General features: G+C 31.9%; 2 protein-coding genes and 1 pseudogene across 3 annotated transcripts; 1 reads left to right on the top strand and 2 right to left on the bottom strand.

Moving 5' to 3' along the window:
• Nucleotides 1–1,017: 1,017 nt before the first annotated feature.
• LOC102613917 (putative receptor-like protein kinase At3g47110) lies at nucleotides 1,018–4,340 on the bottom strand. The gene is made up of 2 exons (XM_006470340.4): nucleotides 1,643–4,340; nucleotides 1,018–1,543 (listed from the first exon to the last, which is right to left on the bottom strand). Exons 1-2 carry the CDS (start codon nucleotides 4,311–4,313, stop codon nucleotides 1,161–1,163), a joined length of 3,054 nt encoding a protein of 1,017 aa, XP_006470403.2. The 5' UTR covers nucleotides 4,314–4,340; the 3' UTR covers nucleotides 1,018–1,160.
• Nucleotides 4,341–16,680: 12,340 nt separating this feature from the next.
• Nucleotides 16,681–18,638, bottom strand: LOC102616075 (peroxidase 5-like; annotated as a pseudogene).
• Nucleotides 18,639–23,098: 4,460 nt separating this feature from the next.
• LOC102614217 (two-pore potassium channel 1) lies at nucleotides 23,099–24,804 on the top strand. Of its 2 annotated transcripts, none has more exons than XM_006470341.4 (3): nucleotides 23,099–23,322; nucleotides 23,560–24,451; nucleotides 24,532–24,804. In XM_006470341.4, exons 2-3 carry the CDS (start codon nucleotides 23,574–23,576, stop codon nucleotides 24,683–24,685), a joined length of 1,032 nt encoding a protein of 343 aa, XP_006470404.2. In that variant the 5' UTR covers nucleotides 23,099–23,322; nucleotides 23,560–23,573; the 3' UTR covers nucleotides 24,686–24,804. The 2 variants fall into 2 exon arrangements, with proteins under 2 accessions (XP_006470404.2, XP_015383201.2); XM_015527715.3 differs by having other exon boundaries at nucleotides 23,099–23,462.
• Nucleotides 24,805–24,809: the final 5 nt, after the last annotated feature.

The raw sequence follows: 24,809 nt of genomic DNA, 5'->3' as shown, positions 1-24,809 counted from the left end.
AATCTTGAAATAAAAAATTCTTATATTGGAAGATAAATATATTTTAAAAAATGCACAACAATTTGTCAAAAATCTTCTTTCAGAAAGATTTCATTTCGAACCAAAAGACTTTAGGGAAAATCAAAATTTTTATGAATTTATTTTGATTGATTTAGAATTAGCTAAATTCAAACATTACCCTCGTCCAAAAAATCTAATTTTATTACCTATTCCACAGTCAAATTTTGAAAGTTCTTACTCCTCCTGAGGGGGGAAAAATCAAATTAGTACAAAAAATTCTCAAATAGTTTTGCCCTCCAGGTCATAGTTATTGGAATTACTATCGAGCATGGCTTAATGCATTTTTGTTTTAAACTGACAACAATAGTGCTCTTGATTTTTCTACATCAAAAGAGGAATCGATTTCATATTTTCATACTGGTTCATTGAATGGTGGAATTACTTTGGAACTATTCCAGAAATCCTGGAATTTCATAGATATAAAACTCACCCACTTTTGTTTTTAGCCGAAAGAAGTCTCACAATACTAGTAAGAGAGTGCTCTTCATATTTCGCTAAGGTCACGGTAAAACAATAGATTTCTCTTTGCTTATTTATGAAATCCTATGTTGAGTTTTGTCCAGACTTCAGTTGATGTTAAGCAATAAATTAAAATAGTGAAATTACAGCTACCCAAGTAAAGCTGATTCAAGATCAAGCTCATAAAAGCTATCATAGAGTTTTTGTTTTTCCCTTTATACAGTACATTGAGAGTGAATGAAGCCTTTCAAAAGATTGGAGTTCAAAAAATCTTTTTCAATATATTTCTAGAAATACGCCTATCTATATATAGTTTAATTTTTTTTTTTTGAAAATGGCAAAAATATTTAAAAATGCATCCTCAGCGTAAATCTATGCCACTTGCTTCTGTTAGAATTTGGTGAAAGCTCATTAATCGGTACCAGCACTGTGAGAGATATTGTGAATTTAGTTAGATATAAAGACTGGAAGAAAGGTATATCATACGAAATAATGTAATTAACAGTCAGCAAATTCCGATTTGTTTATTCCCACGCTTTTGTACCATACACAGCACTGCATTATTAAGCTTGACATCAACTGACAGCAGCGTGAATTGCTCTCGAACGAGCTTATGTTATATATATGTGTGTGTGTGTGTATTAATTCATGGTTTTTTCATTAGGCTGCCGCCGCTTAAGAAGGATCTTTTGAGCATTTTTGAGCCTGCGGAGAGCTTCTCTGATGTCAATGCGACCACCGGGAGATTCAGTGGTGCAGGACAGCCCAACAGATTCAATGATTGTGATCAAACAATCATGTAATTGTATGGTTTGGCTTTCACTGCTCATCATCAGCTGTCGCAGCTCCCGATCTAACACTTGCAGCGCATTCTTTGGGAAATTTGATTCCACCCATTTAACAAGACTAACTTCTCCAGCAAAACTCTCATGGGTTGGACTCATTCCGGTAAAAATTTCGAGTAACATCACTCCGAAGCTGTATACATCTCCAGCTGTTGATGGCTTTTCACCTAAACCATATTCTGCATCATGATTTAATATTCATTTAATGGTTAGTTTAATTTATAGTAGACGACTTAAACCTTCAAGGGAAGCAGAGAGTTGTAAATTAAGGCACTAACCTGGAGGTATGTAACCAATTGAACCCTTTAAAACGTGTGTGGAGCTAATAGAAGATTGATTGCCTATTCTCTCTAGTAGAGACCTGGCCAGCCCAAAATCTCCCACCTTTGCTGTCATATCTTCGTCCAAAAGAATGTTGCCTGGCTTCAAATCACAGTGTACTATTGGAACTTCACAGTCATTGTGAAGGTAGTCCAGTGCAGAGGCGATATCAATGGCTATATTTAATCTCTCCAGAAAATTAAGTCCATTACCATGTTCATTCTTTCTCTCGCCATGAATCCAATCTCCCAAGCTTCCATTACCTAGGAATTCATATACCAGAGCAAGAAACTGCATATTCTTGAAGTCCAAGCTAGAGCATGATGTTATCAGTTTGACAAGATTACGATGCCTGGTGTTTCTCAAAGCTTCACATTCGGCAAAAAAACTCTTCCAAGTTCCAGTACTTTCGATGTCAAGAACCTTAACTGCGACACTAATGCCTTCTCTGAGATATCCTTTGTACACTGACCCAAAGCTCCCACTTCCAATCAAATTTTCATGGCTAAAATTCCCTGTGGCTCGACGCAGCTCATCATATGAAATCATTTGAGGGCTATGTTTGAATAATGTAGAAACTCCAATGGGCTTCGCTTTGCCTTTCCTCACAATAATCAGCCAAAAAATTAGGAAACAACCTGCTATGATAGCAATAATGGCAACTATAACATATATAATGATTCGCCTTCTTCCATGACTAGAAGAGTTCTCACATCCCAAATGCAAGCAAAGCTTTGGATTGCCTTCCAAATGGACCATGGACGTATGTCTGAAAATTCCTTCACGGGGAACTACTCCTTCTAGATTATTGAATGTGAGATTCAAAGAACGAAGGGCTCGTAAATTTTGGAGATCAGAAGGAATGGAGCCAGAAAGTTTGTTGGAGGAGAGGTCTAGAACTTCCAAGCCCTTCAACTCCGCCAAAATATTTGGAATAGGCCCCGAGAATTTATTGTTAGCCATCAATAGTTTCTCCAAGCTCTTGCAGTTTTTGAAGGAGTTTGGCAGATTACCGGACAGGCCATTGGCTGATAGGTCGATGGTAACGACATTTCCTAGCATGCCAATTTCTTCGGGCAAAGTTCCGTCAAGGAAATTCTTAGACAGATTCACAATGGTGGTCAAACTAGATAGGCTTAGAATCTCTTTAGGGATGTTTCCGTTGAGCTTGTTGTTGGACAGATCAATAGAAAGTAGATTCTGAAAGTTTCCAAATGAAGTTGGTATTTCACTGGCCAATTCATTTCCTGATAAATCGATCTGGTTCAACTTCTTGAGATTACCAAGGGTATTCGGAATGCTACCAGAGATTTGATTTCCAGCCAAATCCAGTGACTGCAGTTCTTGTAATTGGCCTATTTCCGTTAGGATTTCGCCAGAAATCGAATTGTAGCTCAAATTCAGCAGAGTCAAGCTCCTGAGACGGCCAATCGAGGTAGGTATTTTCCCATAAAAACGATTGCCTCCCATGTACAGTTTTGAGAGCACGTTGGAAAGATTGCCGATGGATTCTGGAATTTCGCCTTCAAACTGGTTGCCATCGAAGGCAAGGAAGTTGAGACGGGTGCTGTTCGTTAAAGAAGTGATGAATGAAAGACCCTCATCTCCTGAGCCAACAATCTTATTGAAACCAATATTATACATCTTTAGGAAAGGGAGATTCCCCAAACCTGGCGGCACAGTTCCCTCCAGAAGGTTGTGCGCCATCCGGATAATTTGTATATTGGTGAGGTTGTGCAAAGACCCTGGAATTTTTCCTGTAAATTTGTTGAAGCAGAAATTGAAGCCCAGAAGATTTGGGAGCTTATCCCCAACATCATAGGGAATCTCTCCCCAGAGTTGATTTGAAGCTAAACCCAAATAAACAAGAGAAGTCATGTTGTAAATGGTAGAAGGAACAGTGCCAATGAGATTGTTGATGGTGAGATCAAGGAATTTCAAGTTTTGAAGACGGCTCAGATCACTTGGTATGCTGCCAGTGAGGTTATTTGTGCCTAAGTTTAAGGTGTTGAGTGATGACAGATTTGCAATGGATGGTGGAATTGAGCCCCAGAGAAGATTTTTCCCCAAGTTCAGGACTTGCAGACTTCTAAGATTACGGAGTGGTTCATCAGGAACTCTGCCTGTAATCTTATTTGCCGTCAAGTCAAGGATCTTGAGCTCAGTTAACTTGCTTATGTTTAGAGGTATTACACCTCGTAAGCTGTTGGAGCTGATGTTCAAAACTCTCAAGCGAAAAAGATTACCAATTTCGCTTGGAAGAGTCCCTGAAAGCTTGTTGTTTTGGAGTTGAAGTGAACGTAGGAGTGAGAGGTTGCCAATATGAGGGCTTATAGTCCCCTCAATTCCGAAGCCGGAGAGATTGAGGCCAATCACTCTTTGGCCGAAATTGTTGCAGGTAACTCCCGGCCATGAGCAAGGAGAAGAGCTTTGACTAATATTCCAAGAAGACAGAGGGCTACTAGAACTACTCTCCAGGCTTATTTGAGACTTGAATGAGATCAAGGCCTCTCTGTCCGTAACAATGCTCAGAGAAGCTGAATCTACACCAAGTGATAGCCATTTTATTATGTGTAGGAGAACAGCCAAAGTGGCAAGATGCATTAAAGGGAAAGGTGAGGAATGCATGTTATTATTGTAGTAGATTTTATTGTTGTTCCGAACTCTCTCAAGTGGCGAATTGGATATTTATAGTTGTAAAACGATCCACCCACTAAGAATCGCACGTGAAAGGCACGTGTGAACATGTTTACCAAAATTTTTATATTTCAATTATGGGAATAGTAATACAACTCTTGTCAAAGTCACAACATATGTTCACGTTTGTCAGCTTTGAAAATAATTTACTTTAGAGCATTATTAAAAAACTCTTCTAATCAGATTTTATTATTTATTTGAAGAGTCACATCAATATTTAAAGTTTCAAAAGACACTCCAATTAAGATTTTTCAAATAAGAACTAATTCGCTCTCTTCAAATTTGGAGAGTTAATTTCTCTCTCTTCAATATATATTTTATTACTTTTCATTGAAGAAAGAGAGAGAAGTGCTTTAATTGCTATTGACTTTGCCTTTAAAAAAAATTATTTGATTAAAATAATATTAACTTATTTCTATTTGAAGAGTTTTTTCGATAATATCATATTTTTTCAACATTCTATTTGCCATATAGGTAAGCAAATAAGTATTTGAAGAATAAAATTTATAGAGAATTTTGGAGATGCTCTTAGTAGACGACTTATTCAAACCCATGGCTCCCTCCACTTTAATCATACAAAATGAAGTGAAATTATGCGAATGCCAATTTTTCATCCAGTGGCAGTGAGGCATCCAGGGGCGGTTCAACTGATCATATGGGTTGGGCAAATTGTTCCATCATTTTTCTTTTTTGTTCAATTACTAACCTTTTACTCAAGGTAGCATCTTTATTACTACTTGTGTAAACTCATTTGAAATAATTTTTCTACTATGTTTTGTTCAAATTTTTTCTTATCCTGCTGAATATTAATTTTCTTGTAGATATTTTTTCAAAACAAGCACACAATTATTTAAGGAAAAGTAGAATCAAAAGCCTACGATACAATTTTTAAAAAGAAATAAGATAACTTAATAAGACAAGTAATTAATAGGAGCAGAAAAAATATTTACAATCAAAGTTTTATTGATATTTTAAATCACGAATTTATTATTAGTTCTATTATAATACAACTCATACTTCTAACTAGTTCTAACCTACTAATATTTGAAATAAATGTACTTTATTTATTTTTATGGTAGAGATTGTACATACTTTACCCAATTATAAGAGAAAAATAGTATCTCCAACCTGTGCCCAAAAATTAAGTGGCACCAAAACTTCAAAAATAATGATGAATCTTCATTACAGCAAAGCTCTATTAGATAACGTCTTTGATGGGCAGAAACAACTATATATCGACACAATTTTTTTAACATTCACAAAGATCTTTTACATGTCAACTAATTTGATTTTCATTGATCAGGAAAACAAAATGGGTTTATCGGCTAAAATAATTTTTTTAATACATAAATTGATAATTAAGATAACGTCTATTGAATGCCAATAACCTCACTTTCTATAAGACGCGTGGCGACGGATAATTCTAGCATTTGTAGACATTTGACAATGTCATTGCTGCATGTACACATAGGGGTGGGTATAAACCCACAACTCATGGGTTTACCCAAACCCAAACTAAATTAAATGGTTTGGGTTGGGTAAATCATGAAAATGTGTTAGATGTGGGTTTTATATAGAAAATCATTTCATTATGGGTTGGGTATGGTTTACCCATGGGTTATGAACAAAACCCCAACACTCAAATTTTTCAAATGAAATAAATGAAAACAAAATAAATGAACACAAATAGGTAAAATATTTTATTATTTATCTTAAAATAAATTTTTATTTGTCATTCAAGTTTTCTTATAATAATTTTTTTATCATTTTACTAATAATTTTCTTATATATTTATTATAAGAAAATTTTCACAAAATAAATAAGTATAAAAAAATTTTATTATTAATTTTTTTGTTAATATCAAAACATATATTTTTTATTTTTAATGCTTTATTTTTATTTAGTTTCTATTCATGTGATTTATTTAATTTATAATAAATATAAATAAAAGAGTAGTTGAAAATAAGGGTAATATTGTAAACTTATACTATTAGGGGGGTTTTTGGCCATTATAAAAACAGAAAGGGGAAAAATGATATATGTTGATTACTGTAGGGAGGAAGGTGGCAATCTCCCTAAAATTAAGCATATAAGTAGACAACATAACGCAAAACTACCAAAACGATAAATAAAAATAAATATTGCATAATTAAATAAACAACAAGTGGCAAAATTTATTATTGATTGTTAATGTCATGTTTGTGAAAGTTTATTATTAAAGTATATGTTCTTATTTATTGAGAAATAATAATTTTTGTGATTAAACTTTATTTTAATTTTTTAGTATTCTTTAATTTAAGTAAAAATTATTTTGATAATAAAATTCAAACCAAACCCAAATGGTTTGGTTTGAGTTGGGTTAAAAATATTTGGGTTGGTTTGTGTTGGATCTAAATTTTTATGGTTTGATTTGGGTTGACTTAAAATCCAACCCAAACCAACCTATGCCCACCCCTATGTACACATATAAAGATTGAGGAGAGATGAGAAAGTGAGCATCCTCTAAACAGACGTGTTCAAAAGCTAATGCACTTAAATGTTTCATGAGTCCTCCACTATACTTTAAATGATTAATAATTTGCTGTGATGAGTTAAAGTTACTAACACGTTATTACATGTTAGTAATTTTGTGTTTCAAATTTTAAGTTAGTTTCACGTTTTAAATCACAAATTTTATGTGTACGTACCTACATATTAGGAACAAGGGGAAATACTTTTTTTAATAAAAAAAATCTATTATTTGGCATAAACTATCAATTTATTGCATTTATTTCTAGTTATGATTTTTTCTCCGACTAGATTGAACAAATGATGAGAGGGGATGAGAAGTCAAAGTCCCGAAATTTTTTTCCCTAACCCAAGCGTCACGCCAGCGAAAGCCTCGTTAATTGGTTGACGATCCTTCCATTATCTATATGATAATATCTAAAAAACGTAACTATATAAATTATATTCATGAAATAAAGATTTGTCTCTTTCGTACTTTGTCTTCGAACAATTGCCTTCCAACGCGTTCGGAGCAAAAATTCAGCTCCCAATCTTGTCAACACTAATATATAGTTTGAAATCTTGTAAGTTGTTGGGAAAGAGACTCACACAATCAACTGTAAATTAAGCGGAACCAAAACTTTTTCTTTGTTTGTGTGATTAAAATAAGATGTGTACCACAAATAAATAGGTAGAAAAATAAACCAACACAATCTAAAATAAAAATCAACCACAAAAGACACAAATTTTTACGTGGAAAACCCAAAGCGGAAAAATCACGGAACCGTAGTCCTAAAATCTTCTACTATATTAATGAGATTATAATACAAATTCTTCCCTAAGTAATACCATAGGCTAGTAACATCAAGAATCTCAATATTCTTGTGTTACAGTAACAACATAATATATGTCTCTCCAACAAGTGCGTATCTCAAATAATAACCAACGAGAAAATAAAATAAAAATCAAAATAAGTGAAATTATAAAAGACGATGACATGAACTTACCCTCAAAATTTAAGAGAAAATAAAGTTAATTTCGCCTTCTAATCGTTCAATCAAAGATTGAAAACTTGACCCCAAATTGAATGTCACGCCACGGTCTTCTCTTTTTTTCCCTCGTCTTTCACGTCTTCGCCAAATTTCATGGTAAATTTCATCCAATTCCAAAACTTAATTTTAATTGCACATTAAGCAAGACTTTTTAGGCTTTTGACTCTTGGGCCCCCAATGAGATGGACCCAACATATGTTTGGCTTTATTTGGGATTGAGATACTGTTGAAATCAAATCAAAATCATATTGCATGCCGACTATCTTTGGACAACTGTTCATCCTTATTTCGTTGACACTATTAGAATTTTTCGTTTAATCAATTATTTTAACTGCTTTTGTGTTATACATTTGACTTACACCAAACGTAAGTGATCATGTTCTTATGTGATTATTGTACAAGCCGTAATTAAAGAAAAAATTTGTTCTCAATTTTTTTCTCTCTCTTCCTTCTTCCCCATCTATCTAACCTCGTTACAAGCAGGGATGGCAATATTACCCACACACCTACAAATACGCATTTATATGCCCACTAAAATATGTTCATTGTAAGTAATTTTATGAGTAATGAATGGTTTTGTTAATAAATGCGAGTAGTGGACGAGTTTGATTAGGAGGGAAAATAAATAGGCAACGGCTAACCTGCATTATTATTCATTATTTTTTAAATTATTAAATTTTAAAAATATAATTTAAAAATAGAAAATATTAGATCTATGGTGAAACAGAAATTTTATTGAGTTTGCTGTTAGAAGAAACTAGATTTCTGAATGATGATAAATTTTATTGAAAGTTTGAATAAGTAAAAACAAGCCTAAATATCACGATTTACCAAAATAGGTAAATCAAAATATAATATGACAATAAAATTTTTCTAATCAAAATAAGAAGAGGAAAACAAACGGCACCCAAATTCGAGTTATAGAAAAAAAACATAAAAATCCTAGAAAAATTAATAAAAAAAATAAGAAAAAATCTTAAATTTGAAAAACAAGTAAGAAAGAAGTTAAATGTCTGGTTCGACCCCGAGGCAGAAGTGTAAAAATTGTTCTAGGTTAGATTCATATCGTCGCAAGCTTTATAAAAATATATTATATGTCGAAAATGGACACTTATAACTCAAATTATGACCCTAGAAAAGTACCCTAATTGTAATACACAACTATAATCTAATCGTAATTTCCTAAACCTAACTCGGTGCCTTTGCTCTTATCAATTGAGTAACCAAACATAATAAATGATATGTATTGTATCTAGTTTTTGCCTAACACCCCCTATAATGTAAGTCTAGAATATATAACCAAATCAGCCTTGAAATCTCTCAAGGTTGCAATTTTTAAATTTGTTCTTCACCGTCTTTCGCTCTAATTTTATTCAAAGTTTAAAAATCTTGAGTTAGGAAACTTTAATTTCTCATTTACATAGAATAAAATTAAAATTGAGTATTTTATGTGTATTTCTTACGTTAAATTTATAAATTTATAGTTTGAATTATATGTATATTTTTAAGTTTAAGAATCCATAAAAAAATCTGTTGGGTATTAGTGTGGTTTGGTAATTGGCTAAACCCGTAATAAGTGGGTGTTTTTTTTTCCCAAATGAAATCGACAATGGACATGGTGCGAGGTTGGTTGTTCATTTTTTCCACGAGTGTAGGTGTGAAGTTAACAAACCCCACTCTACTCTACCAATTGCCATCCTTAGTTAGGAGTTTCCATTACATCAACTTTTTGGGCTATTTTTTGGGTTAAATGACGTTATTAGCCTCATGTGCTTTTGACTTCACTATAACGGCAAGTTTTCTATAAAATAACCAATAGGCTTGTAGCCTATTGGCAACCCATGTGCCCAATAACATTAGGCAAATGGGTTCGAGTCCTAGCAACATCTGGGACTAAACTCGATTACTGTTGGGATAAGTTTTATGTAGAGTTTTACTTGTCTCCCCATATTTGGAGTAGAATCAATTTTTCTTCATTATTAAAGTGAGGGTAGATCCCCCTCTAGTATTAAGTGAGGGTCGACCTTTGAGCTATGCCATAATAAGAATATTAAGAAGAGTCTCGGATGATTTTTTATCGTATTATTTGATTAATATAGTATTAACTTATTTCTATTTGAAGAGTTTTTTTAGAGAATATCATATTTTTTCAACATTCTATTTGCCACATAGGTAAGCAAATATGTATTTAAAAAGTAAAATTTATAGAGGATTTTGAAGATGCTCTTAGTAGACGACTTATTCAAACCCATGAGTCCCTCCACTTTAATCATACAAAATGAAGTGAAATTATGCGAATGCCAACTTTTCATCCAGTGGCAGTGAGGCATACAGGGGCGGTTCAACTGATCATATGGGTTGGGCAAATTGTTCCATCATTTTTCTTTTTTGTTCAATTACTAACCTTTTACTCAAGGTAGCATCTTTATTACTACTTGTGATAAACTCATTTGAAATAATTTTTCTATTATGTTTTTTTCAAATATTTTCTTATCCTGCCGAATATTAATTTTCTTGTAGATATTTTTTCAAAACAAGCACACAATTATTTAAGGAAAAAATAGAGTAAAAAACTTACGATACAATCTTTAAAAAGAAATAAGATAACTCTATAACACAAGTATTAAGAGGAGCACAAAAAATATTTAAAATCAAAAGTTTTATTGATATTTTAAATCATGAATTTATTACTAGTTCTATTATAATACAACTCATGCTTCTAACTAGTTCTATCCTACTAATATTTGAAATAAATCTACTTTATATATTTTATGGTAGAGATTGTATATATTTTACCCAATTATAAGAGAAAAATAGTATCTCCAACCTGTGCCCAAAAATTGAGTGGCAGTGGCACCAAAACTTCAAAAATAATAATGAGCCAAACGACAGAACTGAAGACCTCGAAGCTTCATTACAAAAAAGCTCTATTAGATAACGTCTTTGATGGCCAGAAACAACTATATATCGACTCAATTTTTTAACATTCACAAAGATCTTTTACACGTCAACTAATTTGATTTCATTGATCAGGAAAACAAAATGGGTTTATCGACTAAAATATTTTTTTTTATAAATAAATTGATAATTAAGATCACGTCTATTGAATGTCAATAATCTCACTTTCTATAAGACGCGTGGTGACTGATAATTCTAGCATGTGTGTTGACATTTGACAATGACATTGCTGTATGTACACATATAAAGATTGAGGAGAGATGATGAGCATATAATATATACATATTTTACCCTTAATTATATTATTATTAGTTATTTTTAATTAATTAAATTATTTTATTGAACAAGGAATTAATTAGAGATTATGGATAAAAAAGGCAGAAGAAATTTAATTTGGGAGCATTAAAGATTAATTGAATTTGGAAGTAATTAGACGTACATGCACATGAAAGTGAAGCCGAGGAAACTGAAGCTAGTTAATTAATCCATCCATACACATGAAGATAAAGAAGATTATCGTCATCACGTGAAGATAAATATAGAAATTTACTTTAACTCAATTTGGTGGCTTTCCCGTTTTGCTTCATATAACAATTGGAATAAAAATCTTCAAAGATTTAACTATAGAGGCAGCTGGTTGGCTTACTACAATTATAATTTAAGTTAGAGAAGAATTCTGTCAACTAGGATTATAAAAAGAGAAGCCGCCAGAGAAAAAAAAGGGCAGCCGCGAGGCAGGGAAGAAAATAACGGCTGCAGCACTTCAATAATTTGCATGGCTGGTTTTATTAATTTTGTTGTTCTCAATTCAAGTATTCTAGCTAATTGTCTTATACTGAGGTTAAGGATGAAATCCTATTCAATGAAATAATTATCTTTTTATTTAATTAATTCCTTATATATATTTTTTAATGTTAATGATTTTTGTTTTACATGATTAGTTGGATGTTATTAAATCTTTTAACTAATTCTGTCATGCATTATTGATTGTTAAAATTAATATTTGACTAAATCAGTGCTTGGATCTATAAAGTTTATATATGATTATATCTGATTCTGTGTTTTTCATTAAATTATTTACATAGAGTGCTTAAGAAAACTTTGATATTTTGTTGTTCAATATGTTTACATGGGATGCTTATATATCATACTGTTAAGAAGAAAAAGAACTTATACAAGATTAATTTTATTTGGGCTTAATTGTTATATCCATAAGATGATATAGATTGATTTCGAGTTGTCACTCTAAAATTGAGGATTAATTAATAATTAGATAATTACTAGTTGAATATTGATGGATTCTGAAAAGCTTGGTAATTTTTGTCTTATTGAATTCTCCTTTGTTTTAATTGTTTCTTAGTTTAATTAGTTTAATTTCTCTTGAAAACTCAATTTCCTCAACTAGGTTAGGATTAATATTAATTTTAAATTTAAATTATACATTTCAATTTATAGCAATCCCTATGAGTTCGACCTCATTACTACTATTATATTTTTAGATTCGTGTACTTACGAGTATATTAAAATTTTTCACAACAAGAGATGAGAAAGTGAGCATCCTCTAAACAGACATGTTTAAAAATTAAACCACACACAATCACTTAATATCTTATTTAGTATTGTAGTTACATAGTTGTAGTTCAAAAGCTGCTGCACTTAAATATTTCATGAGTCCTCCATTCTACTTTAAATGATTAATAATTTGCTGTGATGAGTTAAAGTTACTAACATGTTAAGTTTTACATGTTAGTACTTTTGTGTTTCAAATTTTAAGTTAGTTTCACGTTTTAAGTCACAAATTTTATGTGTACGTAATTACATTAGGAGCAAGGGAAAATACGTTTTTTTATTAAAAAAAAATCTATTATTTGGCATAAACTATCAATTTATTGAATTTTCTAGTTATGAATTTTTCGCGTACTGGATTGAATAAATGATGAGAGGGGATGAAAAGTCTCAGTCCACAAATTTTTTTCTCTAACCCAAGCGTCACGCCAAAGAAAGCCTCGTTAATTGACGATCCTTGCATTATCTATATGATAATATCCTAAAAAAGGTAACGATATAAATTATATTCATGAAATAATTTCTAGGATTTGTCTCTTTCGTAGTTTGTCTTCGATCAATTGCCTTTCAACGGATTCGGAGCAAAAATTCAGCTCCCAATCCTTTCAACACTGATATTTAGTTCGAAATCTTGTAATTTTGTCTCCTGATCTAAAATTACTAAAATTAATATTTCCTGTTGAAATCAAATCAAAATCATATCGCCTGCCAACTATCTTTGGACAACTGCTCATCCTTATTTCGTTGACGCTATTAGAATTTTTCGTCAAGTCAATTATTTTAGCTGCTTTTGTGTTGTACATTTGACTGACTCCAAACGTAAGTGATCATGTTCATATGTGATTACTGTACAAGCCGTAATTAAAGAAAGAATTTGTTCTCAATTTTTTTCTCTCTTCCTTCTTCCCCATCCACCTAACCTCGTTACAAGCAGGGATGACAATATTACCCACACACCTACAAATCCGCATTTATATGCCCACTTAAATCCATCCATTGTAAGTAATTTTACGAGTAATGGGTGGTTTTGGTAATAAATGCGAGTAGTGAACGAGTTTGATTAGGAGGGAAAATCGATAGGCATTTGCTAACTTGCATTATTATTTATTATTTTTTAAATTATTAAATTTAAAAAAAATATAAGTTAAAAATGGAAAATGCTAGATCTATGACGAAACTGAAACGTTATTATGTTTGTTATTAGAAGAAATTAGGTTTCTGAATAACAATAAGTTTTATTGGAAGTCTGAATAAATAAAATTAGGATTTTGAGTCTCTTTTATAATAAACTTAAATATCACGAATTTACCAAAATAGGCAAATCCAAAAATATAATATGATAATAAAATTCTGCTAATCAAAATAAGAAAAGGAAAACAAACGGTACCCAAATCCAAGTTCTAGAAAAAAAAATAAAAATCTTAGAAGAATCAGGAAAAATAGGAAACAATCTTAAAACTCAAAAACGACCAAGAAATAAGTATAATTTTCAGCTCGACCTCAAGGCAAAACTGCAAAAGTTGTTCTAGGTTAGATTTGTCTCATCGCAAGGTTCGAAACAGTAAATTATATGCCAAAAACGGACACCTATAATTCAAGTAGCCTTCGAAAAATACCCTACTTGTAATATACAACTATCCTACATCAATCTAATCGTAATTTCCTAAACCTAACTCGCTGCCTCTGCTCTCATCAACTGAGTAACTAAACATAATAAATGATATATATTGTATCCAATTTTTGTCCAACACCCACTTTGATGTGAGGAAGTCTAGATTATATAACCAAGTCAGTATAGAAATCTTTCAAGGTTGCAATTTTTGAATCTTTTCTTCATCATCTTTCGCTCTAATTCTATTCAAAGTCTGAAAATCTTGATTTGGGAATGTTGGAGATTTAGTCAATTAATTGTAAATATTTTTGGTGTATTTTTTCATTTATTATTTGATTTAGTCATAACAGGAAAGCATATATTAGGGAGATATTGTAGGATTAGTTTACATAATTTAGAGATTCTTTATTTAGTAGGATTAGTTTACATAATTTAGAGATTCTTTATTTAGTTTCCTTTTTAATTAGCTTTCTAAGTGTATACATTCTGTCAAAGTTAATGAGAAAACATGAACAAGAATTATTCATTCATTAGTATTCTTGTTTCAGGGGAACTTTAATTTCTCATTTACATAAAATAAAATTAGAATTGAGTATTTTATGTGCATTTCTTTGGTTAAATTTATAAATTTATAGTTTGAATTATATGTATATTTTTAAGTTTAAGAATCTGTATAAAAATTTGTTGGGTACAAATGTGGTTTGGTAATCGTTAAAATCTGAAATGAGTGAGTGTTTTTTTTTTTGTTTTTTTTTTCAAACAATGGACATGGTGCAAGGTTGGTTATTCATTTTTCCATGAGTGGATGCGTGAAGTTAACAAACCCCCCTCTACTCTACCCATTGCCATCCTTAGAGCATCTCCAAAAGTCTCCATAAATTTTACTCTTCAAATAACTATTTGCTTACCTATGTGACAAATAGAAGGGTAAAAAAATATGATATTCTCCAAAAGACTCTTCAAATATAAATAAATTAATATTATTTTAATCAAATAATTATTTTTTAAAAGGAAAAGTCAATAGTAATTAAACCACTTTTCTCTCTTTCTTCAATTAAAAGTAATAAAATACAAATTGAATAGGAAGAAATTAACTCTCCAAATTTGAAGAGAGAGAATCAATTCTTATTTAAAGAATTTTAATTGGAGTGTCTTTTGGAGCTTTAAATATTAATGTGCCTCTTTAAATAAGAGCATCTCCAAAAGGGTCTTTAAATTTTACTCTTCAAATTTCAATTTGCTTACTGATGTGGCAAATAAGTGTATAGAAGAATATAATCCCCTCCAAAAGACTCATCAAATAAGAATGAATTAATATTATTTTAATCAAATCTTTCCCACTATCAAATGGAATTATTATTATATTTTTTAAAAGAAACATAAATAATAATTATTACAGTCTTATCTTTTCAATAAATAATAATAAAATATTAATAGAAGAGTGAGAAACTCACTCGGCAATATTGAAGAGTGAGAAACAAATCTTATTTGAAGAATCTAAATTAACGTGTCTTTTGGAGTATTTAATATTGATATGGCTCTTCAAATAAGAAGTAGAATCTTATTTGAAGAGTCTTTTGGAGATGCTCTAAGTAATAAAATCTTATTTGAAGAGCTTTTTGGTGATGCTCTTAGTTAGGAGTTTTCGTTACATCAACTTTTTGGGCTGCTTTTTGGGTTAAATGACGTTATTGGCCTCAGGTGCTTTTGACTTCGCTATAATGTCAAGTTTTCTATACCCATACGCCCAATAACCTTGGGCGCATGGGTTCAAGTCCTAGTAGTGGCTATGAGTTGACTTCCCTCTTATGTGGGAGTTTACTTGCCTCCCCGCATTTGGTGTAGAATAAATTTCCCTTCGGTATTAAAGTGAGGGTAGATCTCCCTCTAAAATTAAGTGAGGATCAACCTTCGGGCTGCACTATAATAAGAATATTAAAGATAGTCTCAAATTATTTTTTATTATAAATATCAGTAGAACTCTAATTATAATATATCAATAAAAACTATTAAAATAAAGTTTTCTGTAAAATGCTCACAAGCCTTAATTAAGGAAAAAGAAAGAAATCATTTTTATTTTTTTAATAGTTTTTCCATTAAATGGGTGTAGAAAGCATTTTTTAGGTAAAAATAATCCAACCAAACTATTTACAATGAAAACAATTTATCTTTAATTGGATTGTTGATGGGTTTTTACTTGAATTTATAAAAGAATTTTCAGGGAAAGAACAAACAATTAATTAGTCCGCTGTAGCACTAATGGTAATTTCTGCACATGGCATCGGATATCATTTAATCAATGGATGCCACTAAAATTTGTATTTTATCAATCAACTAACGGTGTTAATGAAAATATGATAAAATGAAAAGTTTTGTAAACATATGGTAGTGAAATAATTTATATAGTCATATTTAATGTTTATAATTTCAAAAGTAGTCAAATAATAATAAACTTAATTAAAAATAGTATGAACTTAATTATGAACTTAATATATATAAATAAGGTACAGATACTAATTGAAATATAAATTTAGTTTTATACCAAACATGTTGCAATGTACGTAAACGACCAAGCATATGTGTGTTTATTGATTCATATCTCCAAGCTGTAATCTGCAGCTAGCTAGTTAACAACTCTACAGTTTGCTCGAATTTCGCCAGCACTAGCCGTTAAGACACCAATTTGGCCCATCTTCACCATAGCAGCAGCAAAATTTGTCTTCCAAAGCTTCGGAGTTTTAGCATTTTGGTTTACTTGGCTTGCAGTTTCTGGGTCTGACAACAGAGTTTGGTCTGATGTGAACAAACCACGATTCCTCAAGATATCAATGTAGTACCCAGTGTCAGCGATGCTTGGACTCCCAGGATTCATTGGCACCACTAAGTTCGGATTGGTACCGTCTTGGGGGCACTGCTGCTTCAACTGAGCAGCATACATGGGATTTAAGCTTGGGTCCTGACTCATTGTGCCACTGAAATTGTATTATCTGTTACTGAAGGAAGTACAGTGAGAGCGTCCAATGGTGTGTGCTCCTGTATATGTTATATGGATTTTACATTAACTAAAATTATGTTTTATTTTATGTATATAATAAATCATTTCTGGATGTATAGTTTGAGTCATTCTTAGGTGCGGATGTCTACACTTTATAAAGTGCAGACTTGCACACTTTTAAATTATCATAAATGATTTAAAGTGTTGTAAAAGTAAGTGTCCGATATTTTATAATGCAGACGTCGTCCGCACCTGATAATATTTATATTTAGAAAATTTATATAATTAATTACCAGAAAGTGTAACCATTTCTTCTTGGGTAAAGCCCTTGTTTGCGAAGGATTGAGTGAGTTGGTTGACAGTGAATGTAGGGGGAGGTAGATTGGTTAATGCCTCAGAGGCTAGTGAAATTCTTCCATCTCTTCTTCCTGAAGGAACATCATAGCCCAGCCCACCACTCTGCAAACAAAATGTTATATGGCATCAAGCAAACTAAGGCATTGTTTGGTAGTATAAAGGCCACAGCTGTGGTAAATTACAAGGTGATAATTAATTAATGTTTGATAAATATGATCTAAAATAATATTTTCAACAAAAATAGTAAAGATAACATAAGTGTTTTTTTTTTAAAACCAAACAAATATGAATTAAAATCACCTAATCAACTTTCAACTACTTGTGTAAGTGTTGTTCAAGGAAATGGATCATTTTTTCATCTTGTCTTTCACTTACCTTTTAAAGATCTTGCAACTCGTGTACATTATTAGTCGAATATATACATATGGTTTAGAATTATCATTTTATTGTTTTTATTTTATCATCCACAAATAAGGGGATCCAAAAAGGTTAGCCAAAGACAAGATGAGTGTAAAATTGGAATTCTTTTCCTAAATATTTTAGAGCTGTGGTTTTACTAAATAGTTGAGTCAAATGGACCTAAAATTAGCTAATTAATGTCCTGAAGGACAAAACATTAAATTTATCTCTGCTTACTATCTCCACACTGTCCCTTGCCGCAAATGCAACAATGTCAGCACATGATACAATTCCTTTACAAACAGATTCTAGGGCAGCCTTTGCATTGTCGATGACTTCAAACCCTCGCAGACTAGGGTTATTGACAGGAGAGTCTTTCTCGGCTGTGTTTGAAGAAGTGGAGTCGATCAGCACTGATGCATCACAACCCTTATAAACAGAACCAACGAAGATCTTTAAGTTACTTTATTGCGTCGTCATATAAATGATCCAAAAAAAAAAAAAAAAGAAACTTGTAAGTGCAAATATAAATTAATAGTTACATTACCCTAACAAAGCAATCATGAAAATGCATTCTCACAAGACCAGCAGCCACTCCTTTATCTTTAAGGACACTTTTTCTAACCTCATCTTTCACAATAAGTTCTGCTGAGCTACATGAATTTCGATAAAACCCTACTTGAAGCTGAGAATTTACAATTGTGCATAACAAAACCACAATCAAAATAACAAAAACATGAACGGACCACTTTGGACTCATTTTCATTTGTTGAACTTCAAATGATGGTATAATTAACATCGAACTAGAGCTATTTATGGTTGTCGAAAACTGTGTGTATATATAATAGACCGCAAATGATAAACCCACCCCCTCATGTTTTTCAAAATTAATTATTTTCTCTTCATGCTTTAAAACCCGCCAAAACTCTCCTGAAATTAAAATGCTAACTGCTAACATGTTGGCGGCTACAAATGTGTTGTGGAGGGCCAATATATATTTTTTTTGAGAACGTGGAGGGCCAAATTTAGTCTCTAATTACATCACACAAGCTTTGTTTTAAGTAGAATCCATTTTAATGGATTACATGTAAGATTTAATTAGGCATAATTTATTTTATCAGGGGAAAATAGGGTGAAATCCAGTGATCCTCTCCAAAAAAAAAAAAAAGACAAAAATGTTAATGGAATTCAATATACTTAGTTTATCCATCAAAGATGAAAGAGAAATGATTAATTTTAGCAAACAAGAGGCGTGTTTTGTTCAATTTCCCGATATTACTATTAGTTTATCCATCAAATGTCAGGAATTTACTTTATTCATCAAAATCAAATGTATAGAATCTAAATGTCGTTGTTATTTGATCAGCACAAGATAACATAGTAGAAAAAGGACAACCAAAGTGGTTTCGTTACAATTGGTTTTAATTATATATATATGTTGTCACATTTCACATGGTATATGGTGGTAATAAAAGTGCATACCGAACATTTCCGAAATTTACGTGCCTATTGTATTGTGGAAACCGGATGAAAAATCCAATCCCTCATTGACTTGAGTGCAATAAAATCCAACCATAGTTGTTAGAGTTCAGTATCATCCAAAAGAGAGAATCCTAATGAGATAGCTATATCTATGCCGTGTAATGTGCATGCACGTTAGGTCTACTTTTAGGAGTCATTTTCCAATTAATTGTCAACAAAAAAAAAAATCAAGTTGCACGATGTGATTTTTTCTCGAAATTAAGAGTAATGTTAAGTATTCTAATATTTGATTTTTAATTTATGTTAGGAATTCTAACAGTTGAATTAAGTCTTTATTAAAGTATGTTAGTTTGTGAAAGGATAAACAGAAATTTACCATAATTAAAAATGTAGTCGAGTGTTTGATAAATTATGTTTATGAAATTATTGTGAGTTACAAAAACATAATGTACGAGTTTGATAAATTTTATTATTCAACTTATACACAAAGACTAAAAATCAAAATAACCATAAGTTTAAGTTTCTTACATAAAGGACCCCCGGGGGGGGGAGATGTTGGGAAAATATGCTCTTTAAAAGCATATGTGTTTATTTAATTGTAATAAATAATTTTTCTGATTAATAAAATAAATGAGGTATTTTATTCAAATATCTTAATTGCATTAATATTTGTATTAAAGTCCATTTAATCATATTATATGTATTTATGTGATCACCATGTGGATTCACAGAAGACATAAATACAAGTTATCTTATGATTAAATAAATTTAGTTCGCAGTTGATAAATAAAGTTGGGCACTTTATTTAGGTATAGACTGTAATAAATTCATTGAATGATTTTTCTTAATCATGTATGAATTTATTAATGTAGTACGACTACATTGAACATGATCACATATGAGATTTAATTAACTTTGTAATAACTGTCAGACTTATTAAATCTCATAGGCGTTGATTTTACTGTAATCTTAATCTTGAGTTAATTATGATTTCATGATTGTAATTGTTATTCCATTTGAGTTACCAATGGGCACAACACATTCTTGTGGTCAAGATTACCCGGTATCTTGGTGGGAGCAATTATGAGTATTGGAGTTATGGATTAACAATATAGAATTTGTACAACATATCTCTTGATGGGTTTTCGGCACTTGATCATAGAATTCTCTGGCCAGAGTGTGTCAACATATTTAGTATGTTGAAAATGATCATTAGAGAAAACCAGTAAGGATCAAGGAATAAGATGTTATTAAATTGATTGGACAGTTGAGATATCAATTTAATTAACGATGTGGTACAAAGGATTGTGCAGTAAAGAAATCAATGTGGCTTGGGACGAATTATTATTCGAGCATACAATTATGGAAGTCAGTTCCAATCTTTTAGTGGAGTAGATTTGGAATTAAATAATTGAGCTAGTTTAATTACAGGCCTAATTATTGTAGCCACTATTGTATGTTCCCAAATGATCCCTGGGTTAGCTCATTTAATTGACTGCACCACTACTGGACTAATAAGTAAGATAACTAGCGATTTGGGTCAAAAGCCTAAATATATTATTTAGTGGGAGGCTCCATTTAATTAGCTTTTGTATAAGGGGCCTTATGTTATTTTACAAGGTGGGTCCCCTATTGAAAAAGTAAATAAACGTGAGTTTTATTTAGGGCATTATTTGGAGCCTAGGGTTTTCACTAAAGGGAGATATATAAGGCTTATTTTTCCCTAAAGAAAAGTAGAGAAGCCACTTTTTATACAGATCAGAGAAAAAGATTTTTCTCTCCATTGTTGAGAGAAAAATTTTCTCGTGCTAGTTGCTTTGGTAGTGATAAAGGCGCCCACACGTCAAGTGCAGATCGAACCTGAGTCATAACCTGGAAGATCATTGGAGACAGTTCGTGATCTAACAAGCGTGGTGGTGACGGATCGTGATCTAACAGGAGTGGTGGTGGCGGATCGTGATCTAGGAGCCTAAATCACTTCAGCGGAAAAAGCCAACTCAGATTTTCAAGGTACGATTTCTGAATTACATATTCCTATATATTATATGAGAGCGGTCCTTAAAAGGTTTTATAAAAATTTTAAAAACCTGATTTTTCCCCAACAGGAGATCCTTTAATTAAAAAGCTCCAAGTTATTTTTGTTTCTACTTCCTAGGTGTGATAACACATGGCTTCCTTAGTTTTAGAAAAATTTATTCCTTACATCTAAGTCATAATTTACAATCTTTTACACTGTTGTCGTGTTAAAAATCCAAATAGAACCAGCAATTTATTGTAATATTCCTTAAAATTTGAAGCGAATAAGTTCCTGGCTTCCTGCTGCCATCACAAGTTACATTCAAACACTGATTCCATAAATGGATTTGAACATATGTGAATGCGGTGGTCCGTACGAACAAAATTTCAAACTGTCTTTATTTATGATTTTATTGAATATCAAGGATTTTAGATATTATTGCTCGCTCTTAAATTTGATCATCTTGTGCGGGTGTCAACCAATATTTCTGTTGGTAAAATTTATTGAGTTGAAAGGGAAAAGGACAAACACACCCCCAACGTTTAGGTAAAGGGACAAAAACCCCCTTAATGTTTTAAAAAAGACATTTACACCCCAATTTATTTTAATTTTACCATTATACCCTTCTAGCATATAAAAAAAAATTAGTAGATTATCCAATTTGTCTATATATTGTTAATAAAATTATAAATAGAAAAATTGGATATTATAAAAAAATTATAAATATACCTTCATTACCCAATTCCTCTATTTAAATTTTTATCAATAACCAATTTTTTAAAAAGACATCTATACACCTAAAAAAATTGTAAATAAATTATAATTTAAAAAATAAAATTGGTTATTAATAACCAATTTTATTTAAACTTTAAACTTGTATATTTAACAATTCTCCATATGTCAATCATTTAAACTTGTACATTTATAACCAATTTTCTATGTTATTTATTATGGTATTCATAACCAATTTTTTATAAATTCTAATTTATTTACAATTTTTTTTAAATGTGTAGATGTCTTTCTTTAAAATTGGTTATTGATAAAAATTTAAATAGAGGAATGAGGCAATGAAGGTATATTTATAATTGTATTAACAATATATAGACAAACTGGATAATCTAATAATTTTTTTATATGCTAGAAGAGTATAATGGTAAAATTATAATAAATTATGGTGTAAATGTCTTTTTTGAAACATTAGGGAAGTTTTTGTCCCTTTATCTAAACGTTGAGGGTGTGTTTGTCCTTTTCCCGAGTTGAAAACAAGGGCCTTACTTAAATGAGTGCCAAGAAAATTATATTGTACTTTTGTCAAAGACCAAAAAGAAAACAATTGAGCTATTGGCATGCACCCTCTAATCTCTTCGTAAAACCTCTACTCTCCTTACGAAGAGATTAAAGTTTCGATCGTACAGCGTATTGGGCTGCCTGAGGCCCAAATTTATTCATTCATTTTTTTTTGGGGGGGGGGGGGGGGGGAAGGGGGGGTAATCTTGTGAATCCATAAAGGTTTGATTTGGAAAATTCGGATTGAATTCTTATGAAAGAGACAATTGTAAAGAAAACCTGATTGCACTCCTGAATTCCCATCAATCATATATGTTTCTGATTTATTGACTTTTTATCTTGGATTTTTCTATAATTTCACTTTGATCAAACTCTAGCAAAATGTTCCCATCCAAATTGATTGCGCCATACTCTCCAGAGTTTTCGAAATTTTTTATAGTTAGAAGGTTTTAGATTCATTCTCACGTACGAAGTGCGGATTCTCTCTATATATATGCCCACACACATAAATATTATATATTTAATTTACACAATATATAGCAAGTGTATATAATGTATGCATGCAACTATCTTAAATAATAGCATGCTTAGGTGTTGGGTTTGATCTCATCTACGAGATTTTCTGCTGCATAGTTGTCTTTCCCATGCATAAACAACATCTAATAACAACGAGAGGGGAAACTTGGGGAAGAATTTGGAACGTTAAAATCCACATCCTAAGTTGACGGGTATTATGATCATTCCGCACCACCTTTCCAGCTTCAATTCCTTTGTTAACTTTTTACATCTTCAATTTCTAGACTTCCTTTGCATCATCTTTTAGTACTCCACTTACAGGAACCAATCAAAATTCAGATTCTTACCCCGGGTAGAGGTTTATACGTTCTGGTTTCATTTGCATTGAAGCTCCTTATTTTATTGTTTTGAATCTTTTTAGTGAGAAATTGAATTGAATTCTTTTGCAGCCTCTCTTGATCTCATGGCGGCTCACAAAAATAATGATGATGCAACAGGATCAGGACAGCCTCTGCTTTCATCGAAGCCAGTTGATTATCCGAATTTAAATGAACCCATGGAGCAAAATGACAAAAAATCTCTTTTGCCCCTTGAATCGGCATTGATGTCTCAAGAAGAAATCAGGTTCAGGCAAGTGCTTTTGTTGTTAGTTGGCTATCTGGGCGTAGGCGCACTTTGTTTCTTCTTAATCAGGCATCAAATTAAGGGTGAGAAAACAAACGGGGTTCTTGATTCAATTTACTTTTGTATAGTGACAATGACTACCGTGGGATATGGGGACCTTGTACCCCATAGCACATTGGCAAAGTTGCTTGCCTGTGTCTATGTTTTCTCTGGCATGGCTCTTGTTGGGCTTATTCTTGGTAAGGCTGCAGATTACCTTGTTGAAAAGCAGCAGCTTCTTCTGGTCAAGGCAATGTACAATTACGAAAATGCAAGTGCTGGTTCTGGTTCAGCAGCTGAGGTTCTTAAGGATGTTGAAACCCACAAAGTCAAATACAAATTGGTTACTGCAACATTCATCCTTTTGGTGCTTATAATTGCGGGAATTGTCTTCTTATCTGTTGTTGAAGATTTGAAGTTTGTTGATGCCTTGTATTGTGTTTGTTCCACTATCACTACTCTGGGTTATGGGGACATGAGTTTCTCAACTAGAGGGGGTCGTTTTTTCGCTGTCTTTTGGATATTGAGTGGTACAATTTGCTTAGCTCAGTTCTTTCTTTACCTTACTGAACTATACACCCAAAGTAGGCAAAATTCTTTCGTTAAATGGGTTCTTACGCGACAATTGACATTCTCGGATCTTGAGGCTGCAGATCTTGATCATGACAAATTAGTCAGGTACATGTAATTTGCATAATTTAGACTTGAGTAAAATTTTCATAATTTCTGATGTATCTTGATGGTTTGCTTCATCACAGTGTAGCAGAATTTGTAATATATAAGCTTAAGGAAATGGGGAAGATCAATGAGGAAGATATTTCGGTCTTGATGGAAAGGTTCCGAACCCTTGATGCAGATCAGTCGGGAAATCTGACAGCTGCAGATATAATGTTATTGCAGCAATCATCTTAACTTTGTAAAAAGATCAGTAGCATTACAACTGTCAGAATATGATTACTTCTAGAAAAAGAAAAAAATTTAGTTTTTGCAGGGAGAGATATTACTAATGCAATGAATCCCTTTTTCTCTTTGCAAC

Source organism: Citrus sinensis, chromosome 2 (assembly GCF_022201045.2).
Source record: "Citrus sinensis cultivar Valencia sweet orange chromosome 2, DVS_A1.0, whole genome shotgun sequence".
NCBI lineage: Eukaryota > Viridiplantae > Streptophyta > Magnoliopsida > Sapindales > Rutaceae > Citrus > Citrus sinensis.
Note: the sequence above shows the minus strand (reverse complement) of the source record. Positions and strands in the feature narration are given on the sequence as shown.